Source organism: Callithrix jacchus, chromosome 10, assembly GCF_049354715.1.
Source record: "Callithrix jacchus isolate 240 chromosome 10, calJac240_pri, whole genome shotgun sequence".
NCBI lineage: Eukaryota > Metazoa > Chordata > Mammalia > Primates > Cebidae > Callithrix > Callithrix jacchus.
This window is the reverse complement of record NC_133511.1, coordinates 121,712,216-121,734,561: the sequence shown is the minus strand read 5'-3', so window position 1 is coordinate 121,734,561 and position 22,346 is coordinate 121,712,216. Positions and strand designations below refer to the sequence as shown.

Sequence of the window (22,346 nt, the reverse complement as noted above, 5' to 3'; positions counted from 1 at the left end):
GGACAGGCTTTCACCATGTTCAGGCTGGTCTTGAACTCCTGACCTCAAGTGATCCATTTGCCTCAGCCTCCCAAAGTGCTGGGATTACAGGCATGAGCCACTGTGCCTGGCCCATCATAACCATTTTTATTTTTATTAAAAAAAATTTTTAAAGTTTTTTTAGCTGTAAGTTCATTCAAGGCAAAATAATCCTCTCCAATTTTACTAAGGTGGCTGACCATGTCCACGACCAAATCTGCCTCTAAACTGGAATTCAGTTGCTGACCCAGCCCCAGCCTCAGCTTTCTTGTCAGCACCAGGTGGCACAGCACTCCGTCTGTAGGTATCTCTGTCGGCTTCCCCTCTTGTGAGTCTTGCAGGTCGTTCACCTTCCAGACCTTTAGGCCGAGGCCTGCCTGTCTCTGGACGGCTGGGGCGTAGGGTGGCAGGCACAATCTCTGGGGGCAGAGGAAAGTAATCACAGAGTTACTGGATACCCTCATCGGTAAGGTACCAGTAGAAATGTCTCCAGGCAAACTGTTCCTTCACGTAGCCTCGGGACTTGAGAGACTGCAAGGCCTCCATGACATGAAGGTTGGGCACGTTCTTGTCTGCCAGCTCTGGGCGCTTAGGCATGTGGACATTCTTCTTGGCCACCATAACTCCCTCCTTAAAAAGGAGCTCATAAATGGCAATCCAGTTCTTAGGCATCAACATCTCGGTGGCTGTCTCATAACCATTTTTAAGTGTGCAGTTCAGTGATGTAAAGTACACTCACATTGCTGTGTAAATATCACTGGTAACTTTCAGTTGTCTCCAGAACTTTTATCTTCCCAAACTGAAACTCTAGCCCATTAAACACTAACTCCCCATTCCCTCTTCTCTTAGCCCTTGGCACTCACCATTCTACTTTCTGTGTAGTAATTTGGCTACTTTAGCTACCTCCGTTAAGTGGAATCATGTAGTATTTATCCCTTTGTATCTGGCTTTATTTCATTTTGCATAATGTCTTCTAGGTTCATCAATGTTGTCGCATATGTCAGGATATCCTTCCTTTTTAGGGCCAAATAATGTTCCATTGTCTGGATATACACCTTGCATTTATCCATCCAATCTATTGATAGATGCTTGGGTTGTTCTTTTTCCTGTGTTGAGTGATCTTGGTGCAGAGGCCTGTACTCACTATTGTTTCCTCTTGTTGACCCCCCATTATATACTCCTTTCCCTCCTCTTTCTGTCCCTTCCTCTTCCTTTTCCAGCATTTGTTTCACTTGTAGAGAATCTGTTTGGGTCATGTAGAACCCAGGAGGTCCTGCAGTAGGTGGGCAGAGCAGGCATGAGGGAACCTGGCTATAATTAGAGTTGTGGGTGATCAGGCAGGCCATGTTTGGTGGCCTGTTAGAGGAGAGGCCCACAGTCCTGGGAAGCGGGTTTAGAGTCAGGTCCCTGGGTCATCTGACACCTTGTATGGAGAGAAATGCTAGGGACCATGTTACTAAAAGGGGGCACAGCTCTGGTTCAGGTGAGGGTTTTTTTTTTACTTTTTTCTTTGTTTTTTTTTTTTTGAAACAGAGTTTAGCTCTTGTTTCTCAGGCTGTAGTGTAGTGGCATGATCTCAACTCACTGCAGCTTCTGCCTCCCGGGTTCAAGCAATTCTCCTGACTCAGCCTCCTGAGTAGCTGTGATTACAGGTGCCCACCACACCTGGCTCATTTTTGTATTTTTAGTAGAGACAGGGTTTCACCATGTTGGGCAGGCTGGTCTTGAACTCCTGACCTCAGGTGATCCGCCTACCTTGGCCTCCCAGAGTGCTGGAATTACAGGTGTGAGCCACCATGCCAGGCCTCAGGTGAGCCTTTGAGCAGAGGAGAACATGCCCTGAATAGGGGCTATGTCTGTAGAGGAGGTCCCAGTTCCTCCCTCTTGGTTTCCCACCCTGTGCTCACACTAATTTCCTACTGCATTCTCCTCCCAAAGCTCCTTGTCAAATTGAGGCTTCATGTAGACCCAAACCCTCCTAACTGCTCTTTAACTCCATGAAGTTAGGCAGAGTCTTTCTTTTTTTTTTTTCTCCCTGACTAGGATGACTGCAGTGGGGTCTTGCAGTGAGGAGAGAGATTGGACTTAACTCTCACCCCTACCCCTTTTAAAGAGTTCTTTAAAACTTGAAAAAGGACAGAGGAAGGAATTTAAAAATACAAGTAAAATAAAGTTTCTAATATATAGGTTTCTGCAGCTTAAGGTCTCAGTAGAGGCTGTGGAATTCCCATCTGATCCCAAGTCTTTTTTTCTAATATAATCACCCCCTACTTCTTTTTTCTTTCTTTCTTTCTCTCTCCCTCTTTTTTTTTTTTTGAGATGGAGTCTCGCTCTGTTGCCCATGCTGGAGTGCAGTGGCGTGATCTTGGCTCACTGCAGCCTCTGTCTCCTGGGTTCAAATGATTCTTTTGCCTCAGCCTCCTGAGTAGTTGGGACTACAGTTGTGTGCCACCACACCTGGCTATTTTTTTTTTTTTTTTTGGTATTTTTTTTAGTAGAGACCAAGTTTCACCATCTTGGCCAGGCTGGTCTTGAACTCCTGATCTCAAGTGATCCATCCGCCTCGGCCTCCCAGAGTGCTGGGATTACAGGCATGAACCACTATGCCCAGCCAAGCACCCTCTACTTCTGAAGAACTCTTCTGTGCCTGCCTCCTTTCTCCTCACTGCTGTTCTGCCCCACAGGCCTGGGAGCCAATCTGCTTGTGCACCTTGCTGGCCAAGAGTGGGCTCTTGGCTGAGGGGTGGAGAGTACAGGCTCTGAGTTCTTGCTGCCTGGACCATACTTTGGCTCTGTTCCTTCCCCACTGTGGCACTTTGGCGCTGTTCCTCAGTCTCTGCAAGCCTCGTCTACCATTTCAAAATGGGATCGTAAAGGACCAATTTTGTAGAGTTATTGTGAGGCTTAAGAGATATAATATATTTAAAGTGCTGGGTGCCTGGCATCTAGTCATAAAAGCTTAATAAATGTTAGTGGGGGAAAAAAAACTCCTTTGGATTAAAGATCATCCAGTCCCTTCTGTTCCTTAAGGTTCTCTGCTTCTGGTTCCCAGTCTAAGGAATTGGCTGGCAGGAATGACCCAGTGAATGATCCAGCCTTTTCTGAACTCAAGATTGGGGCATGCCCACTTTCTGCACATCCTCTGAGGTGGGGAGGAGGGGTGTGGACAGAGGCCCACAGCATTCTGTAGCTGGGCTGCGGCTGGGTCACACGAGCCTCTGAGCCTGGGGACTTTTGTCAAGCAGTGTCTGCAGTGAGTGATGTTGAGCTTTTGGCCCAGAACTGCTGCTGCTCATCCTGAGCCTGCTGCAGGGCACAAGGTGGAGGGGCCCATCTGGGATTTGGGGCCTCCTTGGCAGAGCTGGGGTGTCCTTTTCTGGCCTGTGGCTTTTCTCCATCCTGCCTTCCCTTGATTCCCAGGCTCCATCTCAGTGAATAGTCGCAGCACGCCATTCTTGGCCACCGGGGACAGCGAGATTCTGGACCTGGAGAGCGAGCTGTATCTGGGTGGTCTCCCTGAGGGGGGCCGGGTGGACCTGCCCCTGCCCCCAGAGGTGTGGACAGCAGCACTCCGGGCAGGCTACGTGGGCTGTGTTCGAGACCTCTTCATAGATGGGCGTAGCCGAGACCTCCGGGGCCTGGCCGAGGCTCAGGGGGCTGTGGGCGTCGCCCCCTTCTGCTCCCGGGAGACGTTGAAGCAGTGTGCATCCGCCCCCTGTCGTAATGGTGGCGTCTGTAGAGAAGGCTGGAATCGCTTCGTCTGTGACTGCATCGGGACTGGCTTTCTGGGGCGGGTCTGTGAGAGAGGTGAGGAGAGTCTTCATCCCAGGGGTCCCTGCTCCCCATCCCTGTGCTCCTCCTTCTCAGGGTGACTCCTACTTTCCATTCCTGTGCCCCTCCTCCTAGGGAAACCCCTCATAGACCTACCTTAGGCTTGTCACCCTTGTAATGATCCTCTGGTCTTCTCTCTCCCTCCACTGGCCTCTGCCTGTCTTTCCCTTCCCTCTTCCCCGACTCCTGGGGCAGAGGCCACGGTCCTGAGCTACGATGGCTCCATGTACATGAAGATCATGCTGCCTAACGCCATGCACACAGAGGCTGAGGATGTGTCCCTGCGTTTCATGTCCCAGCGGGCCTACGGACTCATGATGGCCACTACTTCCAGGGAGTCTGCCGACACCCTGCGCCTGGAGCTGGATGGGGGGCAGATGAAGCTCACTGTCAACCTTGGTAACCACCCTGCTCTGTGCTTCCTGACCCCTCACCTGGCCTTGTCTCTGACCCATACCCGCCTCTGTCTGGAGAAGCTGGTGGTGGCACCAGCAAGAGGTGCCCTCAGCAGAGTTTGGAGGTGGGGAGGTGCCAGCCTGGGTCAGAGACCCTGAGAGCTCTGTCCCTGGTGAGGACACACAGTGTAGGGCGACACTCCATGCTCGATGACACTGTGAGGGGTGAGATCCAGAGTGTCTGGGGTGTGATAACCATCCTCCCAGGTCACTCATATGGATCTTGGCAGCATCTGTCCTGCACACACACGGATGACACAGCTCATTTTTGGTCATTGGCTTATCCACTTGCTCATTCATTGGTTCATTGATTTGAAAAGCACTTACTGATGCCTACTGGGTGCTAAGCCTGAGCTCAGTGTGGTGGCAGATACAGAGACGATGAAGGCCTGTTCCCTGCAGGCAGCTGCCCCCATTTGCTGTGCTCAATCTAGAGTAGTCTGTGTGTTGGTGTGTGGAGGTGCACATGTGTATACTGAACACACAGGTGGAATCTTCTCCTTTCTAGTGCCATGGGCTTTCACATTTAAGCCTCATGGCTGTCCTGTGAAGACACCAGATTACCAAACAGGCATCACTGTTCCTGTTTTATAGATTAAGAAATTCATGTATTGACTTGTTCAACATTACAAAGCTAGTGAAGGCAGAGGGAGGAGCCAGGACTCAACCTGGACCATCTGCCTTAAAGTTCAGTACTTTTCCCATTTCCTCAGACAGGGCTGCTGACCCTCCTGCTCAGGCCACTCATGCCCACTCATGTCTCCACCCATGCCCAGGGGTGAGAGCAGGCCCAGTCAGGGCAAAAAGAAAACAGCCAGGTTCACTCATTTAGCTGATATTTATGGGACACCTTATAAATGTAGGTATGTTCCAAGCCAGAGGCTCAGCAGCGAATAAGCAGTCCCTGCCCTTTTGGAGCTTTCAGAGCAGGGGAAGCAAGAGGTCCTAAGCTGTTCAGGCTGAGGTCAAATCTGTCTGTTTCAGCCTGGCCTCTAGAAACTTATAAAGGTGTAGCACCCAAAGACCTGCCATATAGGAAGTTTGCAGGCCATCCGGGTCACCTCTTATGTCCTGGACCTAGAGGGGAAATAGCGCTCTTCTGAGCAGGTTAGAATCCTCGCCTGGAGAGAATACAATACAGAGCTTTGAGCTTCTAAATATTCATCTGGAGTCTCATTCTAACATTGGTCTCCAGGAACATTTGTGGGACAGACTGTGGTCTTTTGGGGGCCCATTGCCTTGTAAATATATTTATAGTATGTTCTTTCCTTTCCCCCTTTTGGCCACCTGGCCTTTGTATTCCTAGGACAAAGATTTGCTGAGAGAGGTAGGGGCTGGAGGTGGGGAGATGTGTAGGTGGCCAGGGCCTCAGAGTAGTTTGAAGGGTTCCCCACCACCCTGTTTCTAACCCTGATCACAGCCTGTAGAACGGGTGCTGTGCAGCAGCTCTGCAGGGGAAAACAGACTGGGAGACACTCTGGTCAGTGCTTCACAAGTCTGCACAGTGCCCCCTTGCATCCCTGAAACTGTCACAAGAGGATGGCCCCAGCCAAGGACCCCATAAGTGACCCTGTACTTCCAGGTCTGCCCAGATTAGTGTATCCTGTGTGAGTCCCCCCTGCTTTGCCTGGGCATATGTATGTTCTCTGTGCATCTAAGCACATGTCTTTGTGCTTGCTGGGGACACAGCAGGAAAATCTGGGGTCTTGGATTTGCAGGGAAGGCAGATGCATTTTGCCTATTTGGACTGTCCCAGGCCCCTGGGAAGAAGCTTGTGTATCTTAAGATTAGACAGGAAGCAATGTCCTTTGTCAGGAAAACCTATCCTGTGGGCCCTTGGGACCCACCCTCTCCTCTCCACGGGCATACTTTTCTGTCTGTGCCATGTAAATGCTCAGAAGTCAGAGAACAAGGTGGCCTCTTGGAAGACACATTGTGTTAAGAATAGGCTTCCCAGACTAACACATAACAGGACTGTCCTCCTACCCATTTCTTACCTCTGGCTGTGCCCCTGTCCCCATCTGTAGACATGTATGTGCTGAGATGCCATCTCTAGCATGGCTTCTGAAATCCATGACCAAAGGCTTGGTGCAAAAGCATCTGTCTGCAGATCCTCCTGTGTAGGCACCGTGGACACACAGGTGGTTCCTACCCAGCCACCAAGCCTTGGGTTGGGATGGGAAGAGCTCTGGGCTAGGGGCCAGAAGACGTGGGGCCTAACCTTGATATCTTTTACTATTGGGTAAGTCATTTCCCATCTCTGAGTCTCTCTTTTTTTTAATCTTTAAAATGGAGATAAGAATCTTCACTCTGCCTATGTCTACGGTGGTTTTCAGAGTCAGATGGAAGAATAGGAATGAAACCATTGTGCAGATGCAAGGCCCATAGTAGAGATCCACCCAGCCTTCTTGAAGGAAAACTGTTGGAATAAGGACCTGAGTTTGGAGCCAGGCCTGGGGGCAGCTTCCACATAGCATGGCCAGGCTGGAATTGTCCTCTACTAGGTGTGCCCAAGTAGTAACCCCAACAGTAGTGCCCAATGTAAATTGACCCCAACACATGGGGTCCCAGCTGTCGCTGCAGCCGATATGAAGAGTGCAGTGTAAAGAATCTCTGAGCTGCAAGGCGTCACCTCCTTCAGCCTCTCGGCCCTCGTGAATCACTTCAAGAGCCCTATTCTTGTCCCCTGCTGCTTACTCCCCAGGGCTTGCGGGGCCTCACAGATCGGCAGCAACACCAAGACCCTAGGCCTGGCCTGGACTTGCTACTGGGGAATAGAGAGAAGTCTGGTGAGGCTTGGTCTCTGGCCTCATGATCTTATCCTGTAGAGAGAAAAGCCATTGCTCCAGGAGGCAGCTCTGCAGCTTCACAGGCACTCAGTGGATTGAAACAGACCCCGGGCTGGGCCTGAAGAGGGACTTGAAGTGCCAGCCTCAAGAGATGAGATATTTGCTAGATAAGAGAGGGCCCAAAGTGCTGCTGCCTCTTTCCAGGCAGAGGATCCCGAGGAACTGATTATACCTCCTGCTCCAGCTCTCCAGCCCCTACTATGTTTCCAAACACGGAGCAAGTTCCTTCTATTGTCTGCAGCCCTAGTGGGGGAGTTGATCTCTGTCCCTAGAGGATGGTAAATCCCTTGGATTCTTTGCCGTGTTCCAGCATGGCCTGGGTCCCTCCCTGGAGGAGAGGAGAGGACAGGCCAGGCTGGGCACTGTGCTCTATTAGGTGTGCCCCTGGGGCCCCAGCTGTCAGTGCAATTCTCTGAGCTGCAAGGGGGTCACCTCCTTCAGCATCCCTCCCCACCCCCTGAATCGCCCATGCATTCCCCAGCAGTGGGAGGCCTCCAAGATGACCATTTTGATCACTGAGTAGTTCTTTCTTGGTGTCTTTCTTACTGCCCTTCTAAAAGTCCCACTTGTTCTGAAATTCCTGTTAGTTCTGCCCCCCGGAATCAAACAGAAAATCTTTGACTCTCATGTTTTAAATCAGGCTAAATACACATTCTATCCCAAAGCCTTTTAATCCCTGGGACCATAGGAGGGTGCATTGCCTTCCCACCTGAGGCTGGTCAGTAATGATCAGGTGGGGCTGCTGGGAGCCAGATCTGAAGGAAGGCTGTGACAGAGTGCATGCTGCCACCCTGTGATGTCATTTCTGAGACAGTGCCTGAGAGTCTAGGGCCCACTGTCTTCAACCCATAGGGCCTGGGCCAGGCGGGAGCCCAGGTGAAGCTGGTCTGGAAAGCCAGTGTTTTTTCCCTAGAGTTCCTTTCCATGTAGACCACTTTCTCTCACCTCCTGAACACATGTTCATACTATGACCCTGCTCTCCTGTATCCAGCCAGACCTTCGTGGGTCTGTGCCACCAAGACCACTCAGTTCTGCCTATTCCCTGCACTAGAGGCACAGGTCACTAGTTAACAGGTTACTAGTTATTGCTCCCTAAACTTGGGTGAATGTGTATGTTGAAGGGGCTGGGCTTTTCCTGCTCACTGTCTCTGGCTTTCTTCTGGATGGGGCTGGCTTCCCTCTGGGTGCCCATCTTCAAGTTGTTTGCTCTCACAAATCCTACTGGAGCCAGTGCTTCTGAGTGTGGAATCTCTGCAGGGGTGGGCCTGGAGCTGACACCTCTTCTCTGGACAGATGGACCCCCTATTCCTGTTGCTCCCTTGCTGGGGAAGGGGAAGAATCAAGCTCTCTCCTCAGGCCTTTTTCCCAGTAGGGGACCTACTTGCCCTTCCAGCCTCCCTTTTTTTCTTTTTTGGACCCTTCATTGGTGAAGACTCTGCTGGCCCCGAGAGAGCCCCCGTGACCTGACTCCAGGGCCTGGCACCCTTCTGCCCTCACCTTGACAGTCCTCCCTTTCCTCTTCTGTCCAGCCTTCCCTGTCTCCTCTGTGCAGCCACTCCTTTGCTCCCTGCTTTCTTCCTCTTTTCTTTCTACGTCCTTCCTCTCACTGAGACTTCTCACTTCCCTCTGTGTCTGCCCTTTGACCTTTCTCTGCTCCTCTGCCCCTCCCTTGGTGCCAGGCTGTGGCCCAGGGTCCCGGTTGCTTGCCTCCACTCTTCTGCTGCGGTTGACAACGCGTGTGGAGCTCAGCTGTACTGCCCGAAGGGCCATGGCCCTCAAAGCCACTGGGGTACCGGTTTACCTCCACTGCAGGAACCTTCAGGGGGTGCCAGCTGCCCATCCCATCTGCTTCCTGGGCTGTGGGGTAGAGAGAACCTATTTGGGGTAGAGCGACAGGAGGCCAGGGTACTGGGCCTGTCAATCGAGGGCCAGGAAGCTGCCCCTCCCTAAAAGGCAAAGCCAACCCAGTGTCCACCTGCTGCCCACTTCCTGTTCAGGATCCTACTGTTGTCCATTCCCTCAGCTCACATGGAGGGAAGCTGAGGCATGGAGAAAAGTGCTTTGCCCAGGGTCTCACGGTGAGTTAGTGAGTGTTAGGATGGAGATGAGGATCCAGCTCTCCTGCCTCCCAGTAAAGGATTTCTGTAGCTCCAGGCAGCCCTTTCCCTCAGGCTGAGTCAGGCTTGGGATTTGATGGAGTGGGGCAGGCATCCTAAAGTCCTTAAATCTGGGCTTCACAGGACCTGGTCCACTGTTCCCTCTGCAAGACCTGACTGGCTCCCACCTTTGGGTGTCTGTATGGAGGCTGAAGCTGTGGGTTCACGTAACCAGAGAGATGGCCAGAGGTTCCAGGGCCCTGGGCTGCAGGCTCTGTGTAGACATGTGCTTTCTGACCACATGGGCCCTTCCCAGCCCTGAAATCAGAGGATAGCAATTCCAGGACTGGGGCAGGGGCAGGAAATGTTGCTTATGGTGGCTACTTGTCCCCAGCTGCTTTCTGTTCTCAGAGGAGTCATATTTTGGGGGCTGCACTGTCTCCATCTATGAGGACTTGGCTCCTCCCTAGGAAAGCAGGTTAATACTAGATCCTCTTCATGGTGAAGGACTACCCCAATCGATCCCCAGTGGCAGCCTGGCATTTCCCAGGATAGGAAGGTGTGGAAGGAAGGTTCCTGTAGGGGTGGTGCTAACCCCTGGGGCTTTGGGAGGTGTATGGCCTCGGGAAGGGGGCCCTGGGGCAGACCCCTCCATTTAGCTCAGAGCCCAGAGGGGACAGGAAGTGACAAGTTACACCTGGGCTCTGAGGAGGGCGTCGTCCCAGAGCAGGGGATACAGGGACTCTGGCCTTCCCCACGCATCTCCCTCCCAGAGACTGGGGAGATGTGGGATTGGTCAAGCCCTCGGCCCCCATTGATCCCCTGTACGACTGGGATTCCCAAGGTGCCCGTCTCCCTCAGACACAAGAGGCCTGGTCCCCTCTAAGGAGGGGGACATAAGCCCTCTTCCCATCATCTGACTGCCCTGCCTTCCAGCTCTGGGGAGGGTTGGAGCCCTCTTGGGGGCAGGAGGGACAGGGGTCCAACTGAGGAAGGAAAGAGGGCACCTGGGCACGCGTGGTCCCCGGAAAGTGGCCCTGGGGGGAACCCTGCCTGCAGACACCCCTCCCTGTGAAGGATGTAAAAAAAAAAAAAAAAAACTTGTTCTACCTTTTTGTCTCCCCTTACCCTCTGCCCGCCCCATGGCCCCCCCAGACTGCCTGCGTGTCGGCTGCGCACCCAGTAAGTGGCTTCCCTCTTCTTCTGCAGAGACCCAAGGGGGCTGGGATGCTGGATGCTGGGATTTAGGGAAGGAGGCTGGGAGGAGGAGAATTCTTGATTGCTGGCTCAAGTTGGGGTTGGTCCTTAGGTGTGGGGAGGGGCGCGGGCAGGAATTGAGGTCAGATAGTTGTGGAAAAGGAGGGACCAAACAAAGCAGAGCCAAGGAGAGCTGGGGGTGGGCCTGCAGTCAGGATATTCATTGGGTCTAGGAAGGGAGAGACCAGGACACCCTTCGCCCCAGTCAGCAGGAGGGTGGGGAGGAGGTAGAAAAGACTTGGGTAGCACCTGTGGCAGGATGCTCTGAGGTCCTACTGGCTGGCAGGGAGGAGCCTGAGAGGGACTGGAAAAAGTTGCTGCATCTCCAGAGGTGGCCACAAGGGGGGAGGCGAGGCACGTGGGAACAAAGATGAGGGTGGGAAAGGAGCCCTCAGCTCCTGTGTCAGCTGGAGTGTTTCTGCCAAAAGGGGCTCCTTCTGTGGTGACAGTGAGAGCTCTCAGCAGGGTGAGATGGAGAGTGAGTTGGTGGACATTTCCAGGCATCCCAGTTTGCCTGGGCTCAATGCTGTGTCTCAGGGTGTTTCTGCATGGTATGGCTTGGGGTCACGCAGGGGAGCACATATACGTGGTAGACCCAGGCAGAGAGACTGTGTGTGCTGGGCACCCTGCTCTTCACATGTGCGTGGCATGCTGTGTGTGCACTGGAGTGAGCACTGGGGGGCCAAGGGATGACCAGGGAGTGCTGCAAAGTCCAGCAGCATTGGAAAGATGGTATTTTTTGTTTTAGACTCTGGAAGCTGATGATCCTGGTCTCGAGTAAATGGCCATAATTCCTAAGAAGCAGAACCTTCCCCTCCCTGGCCATCCTGCATATTTATGGGGAATACGTGTGGTGGCATGACCTGGTGTGTGGTGTCAACCAGGCATGTATATGTAGAAAGGTCTCATTGGGTCCCATTGTGGATGGAGAAGCTGGTGTCTATGTGGAGGCTGAAGCTGTGGGTTCACATTTATATTTAGGTACTGTGTGAAGTTTTGAAAGTTTTAGGCCTGTGTTTATAGACTGGGAATATAGCTTCTGGCCATACTTACTGAAGGCCCTTAGGAATCTGGGGGAAGAGTATGTTGGTCTGTGTGCAGGGCCTCAGGGTACAACTCCAGAGACACCATTCACTTAATATTCTATGTGCATGGCACCCTCTGAAGTCATGCAAAGGGCAGTCCTGAGAGTGTCTGGATATATGATTGGGGTATAAAAGCTCTGCATGTGCATGGACTCCGGGTGTGATGGGAGGCCATGAGTGTGTACTTATATTCATGAGTGCGTGATGTGGCCAAATATGAGTCATTGGTCATATATGTGTATATGTGTGGCATGTGTGGGTGTGGGGAGGCTGTGTGCCCGAGGTAGTGTAGGAAGCCACCTGTAAGCATGTATAGGTGTCCTACTCACTTCCCCCTTGGTGCCGCAGGTAAAGGCCCTGAGACGCTGTTTGCGGGGCACAAGCTCAATGACAATGAGTGGCACACAGTGAGGGTGGTCCGGCGTGGCAAGAGCCTGCAGCTGTCTGTGGACAATGTGACTGTGGAAGGTAGGTGGTCTGGGCCCGGGGAGGTAGACACATCTCTAGTGACCTATGCTTGGCCCTGTTCTACTTGGTGACCACTGCCTGGGCTGCCATTCCTGGAGCAGTGTTCTGGCAAGCTGCCTCTGCCATTTCTCCCTCAGGGGTGGTATGATATGGGCATCTGGACCCCAGGAATGATTTCAACTCCCTGAAGGCAGCATTCCCCTGGCAGCCTGTTGGCTCTTGACTGATGAGTCCTGCCACTCCTCTTGGAGCTGTGCTTGCTGCTAGTGCCTAGCCGAGGACATCACGGGTGACCATTCTGTGGAGAGGAGGCTCCTGGAATCCCAAGCCCCAGTCCTGCTCCAAATTCATGCCCCTCATCTTGTTCTCCTGTCCTGAGCAGGCCAGATGGCAGGAGCCCATACGCGGCTGGAGTTCCACAACATTGAGACAGGCATCATGACAGAGCGGCGATTTATCTCCGTAGTGCCCTCCAACTTCATTGGGCACCTGAGTGGGTTGGTGTTCAACGGCCAGCCCTATATGGACCAGTGCAAGGACGGCGACATCACCTACTGCGAGCTCAATGCCCGCTTTGGTCTACGTGCCATCGTGGCCGATCCTGTCACCTTCAAGAGTCGCAGCAGCTACCTGGCACTCGCCACGCTCCAAGCCTATGCTTCCATGCACCTCTTCTTCCAGTTCAAGACCACAGCCCCTGATGGTCTTCTCCTGTTCAACTCAGGCAACGGCAATGACTTCATTGTCATCGAGCTGGTCAAGGGGTGAGGGGCTGGGCATTGCACTGCTGTCAAGGAAGTGGCCCCCTCCCCCTGCTGAACCAGATACAGCTCCCCTAGCTACTGGCTGAGGTGTCCAATCCCCCAGATCACAAGTCAAGAGTCAGGTCCCCAACCATAAGTTGAGAGGCTCCTTCTTCAGCTAAGATGGAGAAAAAGCACCCCTCATCTCCACTCTGCTGATTCCCCAGCTACTTCCTTGCCAGAGTTCCCAGTTATATCCATTCTCTGTCCACTGTCACCTTCTCTACAGGCATAAGTCAGTCTCGCCTCTCTCTTGCCTTAGGGGACTCCACCCCAGAGCAGCCCAGTCCCTGCCTCCAGAGGACCCTGCTGACCTACAAACCTCTCCCCTCTAGTTCCTCTTCTGAGCTTGTGTCACAAGAGCCACCTCTTGGTGACTCTCCCTTCTCACATTCTCTCCATGACAGGGCCTCACACTGTAGCCCTCTTGCCATTGGTTTTGGTCCCTCTCCTGTGGGGTCTCCCTCTCAATCCCTTCTGCCCATGGCACCTAGGAACCCTGCCAACCATAGCTCCTCCTCACCCCACCTTCCCAGCATCACCCCCGCCCTGACCCAGTGTCTCCTCCCTACTGTGGGGCAGGTACATCCACTACGTGTTTGACCTGGGGAATGGCCCGTCCTTGATGAAGGGGAACTCAGACAAACCAGTCAATGACAACCAGTGGCACAACGTGGTGGTGTCCAGGGACCCAGGCAACGTGCACACGCTCAAGATTGACTCCCGCACTGTCACGCAGCACTCCAATGGCGCCCGAAACCTCGATCTCAAAGGTGGGGCTGGGGCCTCTGGAGAAGGCCTGGCCCTAGCCCAGATACCCCTCACCCCAGCGAGATCACCCCATTCCTGGGAAGCTGCTTCTCTTGGTTCCCTGTCCCTAGTTTCCAGCTCTCTTTCACTGTCTCCACTATGTCCTGCCTGACATTTTCTTGTCCAAGTTCTGCTTGGCTCTTTTGTGAGTCTGCATCTTACTCCTGAAAGCCTGGTTGCAGGATGTTTCTCACAGGGTGCTTGGTGGCCTCATTCCAGAGCTAGGAGTAGGGAGCCTGGGCCCTCCAAGGACCTCCTGGGCCTCCAAGGTTGAGAAGCCTACGTTGGTTGAGGGCTGGAGTCAGAATAGGGAGCTTAGCATCCTCCTGGGTGAGGTAGACATATGGGGCAGAGGATATAGTAGGAGCTAGGGTCCCTAGGCACCTTGGGCATTGGCTGGCCTAGCCTGGGGACATTTTGGACCCAGGCTTTCCTGCTGTGCTCAGGGTCACACCAGGGTGCCACATTCCCCAGGGCCTCTTCAGTGGTCACTGAAGCAGTCATTGCCTGCCCCAGAATGAGTGACTGAGAAATCAGGGAAGATGATGTCCCTGAGCATTGGGACAGGAAAGATGAGGTCTGCAGCTTCTCCAGAGCCCACTGAGGGCAATGTGATCTACCTTCTTGCACATGCCCAAAGCAGCCTTCAGCCCCATAGGAACCCCTGGGCGTCAGTTTGACTCAAACTGTCAGAGCTTTGGGAGGGTCCTCAGAGACCATGGAATTCACTGCCCCACTCCCCCAGATCTGAGATCTGCCAGATCTCTTGACATAGTGCTGTAAATTCCCCTTGTTCCCAGAAGGGGGCGACGTGTCACGGAGAATCCAAAATGGCAGCAAACCCAGGGGTTATCTTGGCGCCTCTTGTGTTGCACTGAGACGGTGGCCAGGGCAGCAGATTGACCAGTGTCTTGACTGAAGCTCGGCTGTGGGCTGGCCAGGGCTTCCAGGGAGTTAGGCTCATGGCAGGGGATCAGCTGTTGTGGAGGAGAACTTCCCAGAGTCCCAGCGCATGAAGTGGGCCAATCCCTAGTTGTTGTTGGGGGAAGGGATCTGGGCTTAGAATTCCCTAGGAGAGAGTCCAAGAGTTGGGAAAGGCTTGAAGGAGTTCTGGGAATGGGAAACTTTGGGAGGGAGGGAATGGGGGTGGAGAGGATGCGAATCTATGAAAGGCCCTGATTACGGGCCGGAACTGGAATCAAATGTGTGGGAGAGAGCACAGAGCAGGTTCCTCCAGCTGTCCCCCAGCCCCCACTCTCCCAGGCATCTGGGCTTCTCTGGGGGGCGGGGGGAGCAGGCAGATGGCAAAGCGGAGAAGAAGGAAGGGGGTGGGGTGTGGGTTGTGCAGGTTACTGGATCTCTGTTAGGGACCTGGAATCTGGGATGAAACATGGAGAGCCTGAGAGGGCTGGGAGGACCTGACAGCCAGATGCCATTGTCTTAGGAGGGGAGTGGAGACATGGATGCCTTGGTTGACCCCACTCCCTTTACAGGGGAGTTGTACATTGGCGGTCTGAGCAAGAACATGTTCAGCAACCTGCCGAAGCTGGTGGCCTCCCGGGATGGCTTTCAGGGCTGCCTGGCCTCAGTGGACCTCAATGGACGCCTCCCAGACCTCATTGCTGACGCCCTGCACCGCATTGGGCAGGTGGAGAGGGGCTGTGATGGTGAGTGGAAGGTGGAGGAGTGAGGTGTGGCCCTGCTGGCTACAGGATGGCCAGCTGCAGTGGCAGACTGGGGCAGGTAGCCTCTGCTCAGCAAAGAGGCCTTCCTTCTCAGGCCTTGTGGGAGCTTGCCCCCACAGTTATGGGGCAGGGATACAGGTGTGTGAAGGGTCACTTACCCTCCCTGTTGTCTCACACCCTGGCCCCTTCACACTCCAAGGCCAAGCCTAGTAGACCTGACAACCCCCACCCCCACCCTGCCACAATCCCTCTCATCAGTACTTGGCCCTTTTTAGCCAGACAGCTCAGATTAGGACCTCTCTGCCTGACTCTGAACCTTCCACACCTCCTGGGGAGAAGAGACGGGGCTTGACTGAGCCAGGGGTGTTCCTCCTGCCCCTTCCAGGCCCCAGCACCACCTGCACTGAAGAGTCCTGTGCCAACCAGGGCGTCTGCTTGCAGCAGTGGGATGGCTTCACCTGCGACTGCACCATGACTTCCTATGGAGGCCCTGTCTGCAATGATCGTGAGTGCCTGGGAGGGTTGGTGGTGGTCTGGGGAGACCAGGGCCCATTCCCAGCCACAGGGGCTGCCGGGGAGGAAAGAGGGTCTCTGAGCACTCAGGAGCTGTGCTGCTTGCTTCATTCTCATGCCTCGTCTGGAGAGTCCCAGGTGAGCTTTGGCCTGCTGTACCCTCAGAGGGTCTTTCTCCTGGAGCTGTGCAGGATTGCTGCTACCTGAAGCTCAGAAGTGACCCACTGATAAATGGCCTCTCCTCCTTGTTCTCAGCTGCTGGGACCCTGCTCCCTTCACCCAAAACCAAAGGTGTCAGCCTCAATGGGGTGAACTTGCTGCTGTCCTGTGTGATTTGGTGATGGTAGGGAGGAGGGCTGCTAACCTGTACCCACTTTGCTCTGTTACCCTCAGGGCATGAAGTGGGAATCTGTTATTTCCTGCTGAGAGCAGGACCATACTCCAGAGGACAGGCTCTGGAGGCTACCAGGAAGCCAGGCTGCTGGACAGCTGGTTTCCCTGGAATGGGCCCCTCTGTCTTCCCCAAGAATCCCAGTTGCTGTGTGTCCCCTTGAGCCACAAGGTCAGTCTCCACTGTCCTCACTTGGTTCTTCTCCTCCCAGGCTGGGCATTTGCTTGCCAACTTCCATTCTGTTTGAGGCCCCTCCCCAGAGAGGGCAGCTTCAGCAGCAGCACCCAGTCCTTAGTGGTTGGTGGCCAGCAGCTGGTTAGAGCCCTGCAGAGGGAGGGCAGCTGGGACAGGAATGGCAGGGAGGCAAACTTCTACTCTGTGGGGTGGCTTTGGCCTTTCCCTTGGATGATTGGGCTGGAGTGGGTGGGCAGAGAGCAGCCTCCTCAGCATTGCTTGAATCATCTTTCCTGGGGTCCTGCTGAGAGACCAAGCAGAAAAGTCAGCTGCCTGGGAAGAAACACACACACACACACACACACACGTGCACATACACACACACATACAACAGAACATCTCCATTTTACGGACATGGAATAATGCTGGAGAGGGACAGTCGATTTCTGGAGGAAGTTCACAGCAGATCTGGGGTGAGACCCCAGTCAGTGCCTTTGCCTCCATAGCAGGACCTTCATCATCTGGGCATGAGTCCTGAGTTTCTTACAGGAGAAACCTATTGGGTCCAGGAGCTCTTGGGTGGTGTTAGTTTTTTTTTTCCCCTTTGAAAAAGTGTCCACCCCATCTCCCTCAGTGCTTTCCTGGTGTTCTAAGGCATGGCCAGCCCTTGGGTACCACCACATCCCAACTCTGTTTCCCAGGATTTTCCTTGCCTGACCTGCTGCTCTCTGCAAAGCCTCCAGACAATGGCCAGCTGAGGGTGTTCCAACCCTGACTGCCATGGCATAGAGCCCTGGCTGCAGCTGGGCCTCTTTCCTCTGCTAACTCAGTTTTGCACAGGTCTGGAAATGATGGTAACTTGATTGTTAATAGTAGCACTCCCCACTAATAGTTTCATGTTTTACAGTTTACAAAGCCCTTTTAATTTGATCCTCAGAGAAGGCAGTGGGCTTTGTGTTTAACTGATGAGGAAACCTAGGCCTCAGTAAGAGGCAGTTACTTGCCCCAAGTCATAGAGGGTCAATGGGAGAGCTTGGCTGGAACCTAGGTGCTCCTGATTGTTTGTCACTCCCTGCTGCTCATTTAGTTCCTGGGTGGTGGTGGTGGTGGTGGTGCCTGTGATGGGCATTTCTTGCCTGGGGTAGAAGGAATCAGAATCACGAAGCACTGCTGCCCATTGTCACTGCTTCACTCCCACACAGTGGAGCCTTCTGGAAAGGGGGCATGAGATGGATGGGAAGTGGGGGTTGTGTCAGCAGAGATGGGAAGAGCAACTTCTTTGGGTTCCAGGCTGGTGGGAGGCAGGGGATAGTTGGGGCTGGGGAGCAGGGCGCATCTTGGGAATCATCACCATCCGCAAGCACTGGTCTCTGTGCCTGGTGGCATAGCCTGAGCCAAAGCTGTGGAGCTAAGACAAGGTGGGTGCAACCTGGGGCCACTCGGGGCTCAGGGTGCTGCTGCTCTGAGCTCTAGCCCTGGGGTAATGCTGATACCTCTACCCCTGGAGGGCAGGGCAGGAATCTGGGGAGTGGGGCCCAATCCCCTCTTCTCCCGGAGCTACTCCTCCCTAGCTTGTCTCTGGTTTTTCTTGCTTTCTTTCTATGGCAGGTCTTCTTGGGGCCCTGTATGAACCCAGTAGAGAGGCCTCTTCAGTTAGCTGTGCCTTCACCCCTGGGAGGACCTGGGGGCACAGATGACCCGGTCGCAATAGAGGAAGGAGGGTGGAAATGAAAAGGTAGAAGGAGCAGGGCCTGTCCTCCGAAGGGTGGGGCTGGAGGTGCAGCTGTCTGGTGGGGGAGAAACTAGGGTGAGGCGAGGTCACATCTACAGAACAGTTTTTCCCCACTTACTGCCTCAGTTTCTCCATCTGTGAAATGGGGACTATTCCTGGGGATGCAGGGAACTTTGTGCTCCTTTAAGGCTTAGGAATGTCTGCTCTGGGAAGACGGGAGAGAAAACATGAGATGGAGGAACGTGGACAGCAAATGAAAAGGAGAATACGAAATGAGAAAGGGTGGCCAAAAGGAGACACTTCCCAGGTCTGAGATTTGGGACCGAGGTGCTCCCAACAGGCCTACTTACTCCTCTGTCTTTCAGAGCCTGTCTTGGCCTCTCCAAGGTGGTTAGTTCCTTACCATCTCTGCCTCCCTGTCTCTGTTCATCTCTGCAGCCTCTATTGATCTCTTGCACACCTCTGTCTCTCCCTTCTTTTTTACCCTCTATGTTTCCCTCTCCCTCCTCAGACTTGCCCACCCCCCAACTCTCTTCAGTTACCACTCACTGGTATTGATTGGCCTCTAGACGGTTTCCCTTCCTCTCCTCTCACCACCGGCTCCTCCCTCCCTCCCTGTGGGACCATAAATTTTCTGCCTGCTCAGAGCTGTGTCAGTCTATATTCCAGATCCAGCGGCACAAGAACAGGATGGAGAGGGCAGGAGGAGGATGTGGCCTCTGGGCGCCCCAGCTCTGCTCCTGGCCTGGGGTCTCTCCTCTAGCACAGCACAGTGCTGGGCCCTGTACCACCTGAAGCCTCCTCTGGGTGCCTCTGAGGACAAGGATGGCTTTCTTCACTTCTAAAGGGCTGGGGGCCAAATCCAGCCCTGGCATGTGGCAGGGATGGAGGACTGGCAGCAGCCCTGGGGAGATGTCCTGGGTTCTGACTGCATCCTGGAGCTGGGGGTAGCACATGGGGCTCATGGTGACAGTTTTTGGTCCCAAATGGAGTTCAGAATCAATAAACAGGAGCCAGCTCTCTCCAGCCCCTCCCAGCTTCCTATCTCCCAGCCCTCCCCTTTCTCACTTCACCCGCCCCTGCCTCCTGTCCTTTCCTTACCCAGCCCTCCTCCTCACTCTGCTGCACTGTTTCTTCAGCTCCCCCAGGTGCTCTCTCCACCTCTCTCCTCCTTTCCCTCCTCTACCTTCTGCCTTCCCACCCTCTCCCCTGTCTAAGCAGGTTGATGTGTGTACCTGGCGACCTGAAAGGAGTCTCTCTCTGCTTACTTCTGGGGCCACAGGTGCTTTCCAGGGGCGTTCAAAAGTTTTGGTGGGGGGCAGATCTCACTTGGAGGGCATCCTGAAGAAGTGGTTTCCTCAGCTTGACATATGTGGCCCAGGAAGGGTTTTATTCTAAGTGGGACACTGTGGACAGGTGTCCTCTAGACACCCCATGGAGGGAGAAGTTGGGGCTGAGGGAGGGGCAGTGGGATTGGAGAGGAAGGATTGGAGTCCAGGAGAGGCTTGTGCAGGGGGCTGGGTGAGCACCCTTTTGGGGAGGTGGTGGGGAGTTGTACGTGTGTGTCGTGTGTTATTCCTGAGTACCTTAAAGGCTCTGGGTGCATTGTATGCTGTGGACCTTATTTTGGAGGGTGAGCTTGGGGGGCAGGGGTGTCTGTGTGTATGTTGGCCATTCATGACCTGTGATCAAATGTGTGTGCGTGCACATGTTTGCATGCCCCTGTGAGCATGTGTACATGCTCCCTGAGAGTGAGTTGGTGTCCAGTGTCTGTGAGCACATGCATGCAAGTATGTGTCTGAGCCTGTGTGCCTGCCCGCACACTGTGCCTGTATGGGCACGTGAATGTCTTCATACCCAAGCCGGTCCACATCTCAGTGTGCACGTGTGTTCCGAGGGGTGCGTGCAGAGGTGGCCGCCGCGGCACCTCAGCAGGCTGTGCCAGAGAGCATTACTGGGGTTTATCCAGGTGGGGTGGGTGGGGAGGAAGAAAGTGGCCTCTCTTGCTAGCCTCCGTCCCGTTCCATTATTCAGCGGGGTCCCTTCTCGAGGAGGGGGGATGCAGGAAGAACGCGCGCGTCGAGGCGCGGGGGAGGGGCGGGTGCGCGCAGCGGAGAGTCGAGCGCCGAGCGGGCTAGCCAGGTGCCGCGCGGCGGAGCTGCCCAGCGCCTCCCGCAGATCGGGAGCCGCTCTGGTCCCTCCGCCCTGCCCCCTCCTCCTCCCGCGCTCCCCTTCCCCTCCCCTCTCCACTCTCCTCCTTCCCTCCCTCCCTCCCTCCCTCCCTCCCTCCCTCCCTCCCTCCCTCCCTCTCCCTTCCAGCCCTCTCAGCCTCTGCAGCAACACTCCGCTGCCTCCATCTCTCCGCCGGAATCTCTCAGGCTCGCGCCTTTCCTCTACTCAGCCCCGCTCCCCTCCTCTCCTCTCCTCTCCCCTCCTCTCCTCTCCCTTCATTCCCCCATCACCCGGATTTGATTCCCTTCCCCCTTCTCCCGCCCCCCTCCCCCGGCCGCTCCCTCCTTTTCCCCCGGCCTCCGTCGGGCGGCAGCGGCAGCAGCGGCGCGGCCGGCCCTAGTCGCCGTCGGTCTCTCGCTTTCAGAGGAACCAGGCCTCCGTCCCTCTTCTCTCCTCCAGCCGCACCGCCCCCCTCCCCGGCTCGATTTTTCCGCAGGATTTCCCTCGCTCTCCCTTCCCTGCTTGCCCCCCGCGCTCTCCTCCCTCTCCACTCGGCACCATGCCCCCTCCCCCAGGCGCTCCCCCGGGTTTCTGACGGCCCTTAGCGCTGCTCTGACCCCGCCGGGATGCAGAGAGACCCCTAGCTCCTCGAGATGGACCCAGGAGTCCTGGACCTTGGCGTTGCCGCTCCGCTGACCCCCGATTCCCCCGCGGGATCCAGTTGATTTTGTTGGCTCCAGACCGAGGCTTGGGCTCTGGTTTTCCTCTGCTTCATCCCAACCGGTTCCCGGAGCTCGGAGCCGGAGGGGGGCTTCGCGGGGCTGCTTAGCCCCGCGTCCCCGCCCCCGGCCATGGGGCTGTGAGGCGGTCGCCCCCGGGCCGAAATGCCCCCCGGGGGGAGTGGGCCGGGGGGGTGCCCGCGCCGCCCCCCCGCCCTGGCTGGGCCCCTGCCGCCGCCGCCGCCACCGCCACCGCCGCCTCTGCTGCCGCTGTTGCCGCTGCTACTGCTGTTGCTGCTGCTGGGGGCGGCCGAGGGGGCCCGGGTCTCCTCCAGCCTCAGCACCACCCACCACGTCCACCACTTCCACAGCAAGCACGGCACCGTGCCCATCGCCATCAACCGCATGCCCTTCCTCACCCGCGGCGGCCACGGTAAGTGGCACTGTCGATGCTGGCCAGCCGGTTGGCTCGGGGGGGCTTCCCTTGTGCGCAGTCGGGCCCCCGCGGGCCCCACCCCAGCTGTGCACGCCGAGCCCGGCCCCTCTGCTTTTCGTCCCGGAGCCCCTTCACCTCCAATCTCCAGCTCCCGTCATCTCAGCCCCACCCATGCCTCCATCTCTCCTCTCCCCCATCGCCCTCATCTCTGTCTTCAGCACTTTGCCTCCTTGCCTCATCTAAACCTGCTTACCCCTAGGTCTGGTTCCTTATCTTCTTCTACTTCCCTCTCCTCCCCGTCCTGCCTGTCCTTTCATCTTCTCCGTGCAGCTCTGCCTTCCATTTCTCTTCCACATCATCTCCTCCATCTCGGCCCCCTGTCATCTCTCCACCTGTCTTGCCTCCACCTCTGCCTCACCCTCACCCTTCCATCCCTGGTCTGTCATTTCTCCCCCTTCACCTCCCTCCCACTTCTGTCACATATGTCATCTCTGCCTCTGACATGTCCTGTTTCTTCCTTCTTGACCTCTTCATATGTATCTCTATTTTACCTCTGTCCCTCCAGCAATCTTCCCTTCTTTTCCCATGACTGGCCTTCCATCACCTCCTAATTCACTCCACTATCCTGCCATTCTCCCATCCTCATTCCCCGAATCTCTAGTGTCTCCCCTCCATATCCCCTCATCCCTGCTCTGCCTCTGCCTCTGACCCCTAGCATCTCACCTCTGTAGGCCCAGCACTTCCTGTTTCCAGGCTCACCGCCTGTCAGTTCTCTGTCGCTGTCCACTTACAATCACCTCCTATCTCTGTCCCTCTTGACCATCCACTGAAAAACTTCACCTTCTTTCTCAG

The 22,346-nt window shown here is 55.0% G+C and overlaps 1 protein-coding gene and 1 pseudogene across 50 annotated transcripts in view; one reads left to right on the top strand and one right to left on the bottom strand.

The window, feature by feature from the left end:
- NRXN2 (neurexin 2) overlaps nucleotides 1-22,346 on the top strand; it is a 115,084-nt gene that overhangs the window by 57,440 nt on the left and 35,298 nt on the right. For 20 of the 50 annotated variants that reach the window (XM_054241030.2, XM_078341300.1, XM_078341299.1 and 17 more), the window contains 8 exons: nucleotides 3,439-3,825; nucleotides 4,045-4,248; nucleotides 10,405-10,433; nucleotides 11,933-12,059; nucleotides 12,442-12,823; nucleotides 13,445-13,635; nucleotides 15,166-15,339; nucleotides 15,743-15,862. In XM_054241030.2, coding sequence (XP_054097005.1) covers nucleotides 3,439-3,825; nucleotides 4,045-4,248; nucleotides 10,405-10,433; nucleotides 11,933-12,059; nucleotides 12,442-12,823; nucleotides 13,445-13,635; nucleotides 15,166-15,339; nucleotides 15,743-15,862 — 1,614 coding nt within the window. Of the gene's footprint in view, nucleotides 1-3,438; nucleotides 3,826-4,044; nucleotides 4,249-10,404; nucleotides 10,434-11,932; nucleotides 12,060-12,441; nucleotides 12,824-13,444; nucleotides 13,636-15,165; nucleotides 15,340-15,742; nucleotides 15,863-20,680; nucleotides 21,492-22,346 lie in introns of those variants that run through there. The other 30 variants (XM_035263158.3, XM_035263159.3, XM_035263161.3 and 27 more) reach the window with 4 other exon arrangements.
- LOC144578175 (small ribosomal subunit protein eS10 pseudogene) lies at nucleotides 90-825 on the bottom strand (annotated as a pseudogene).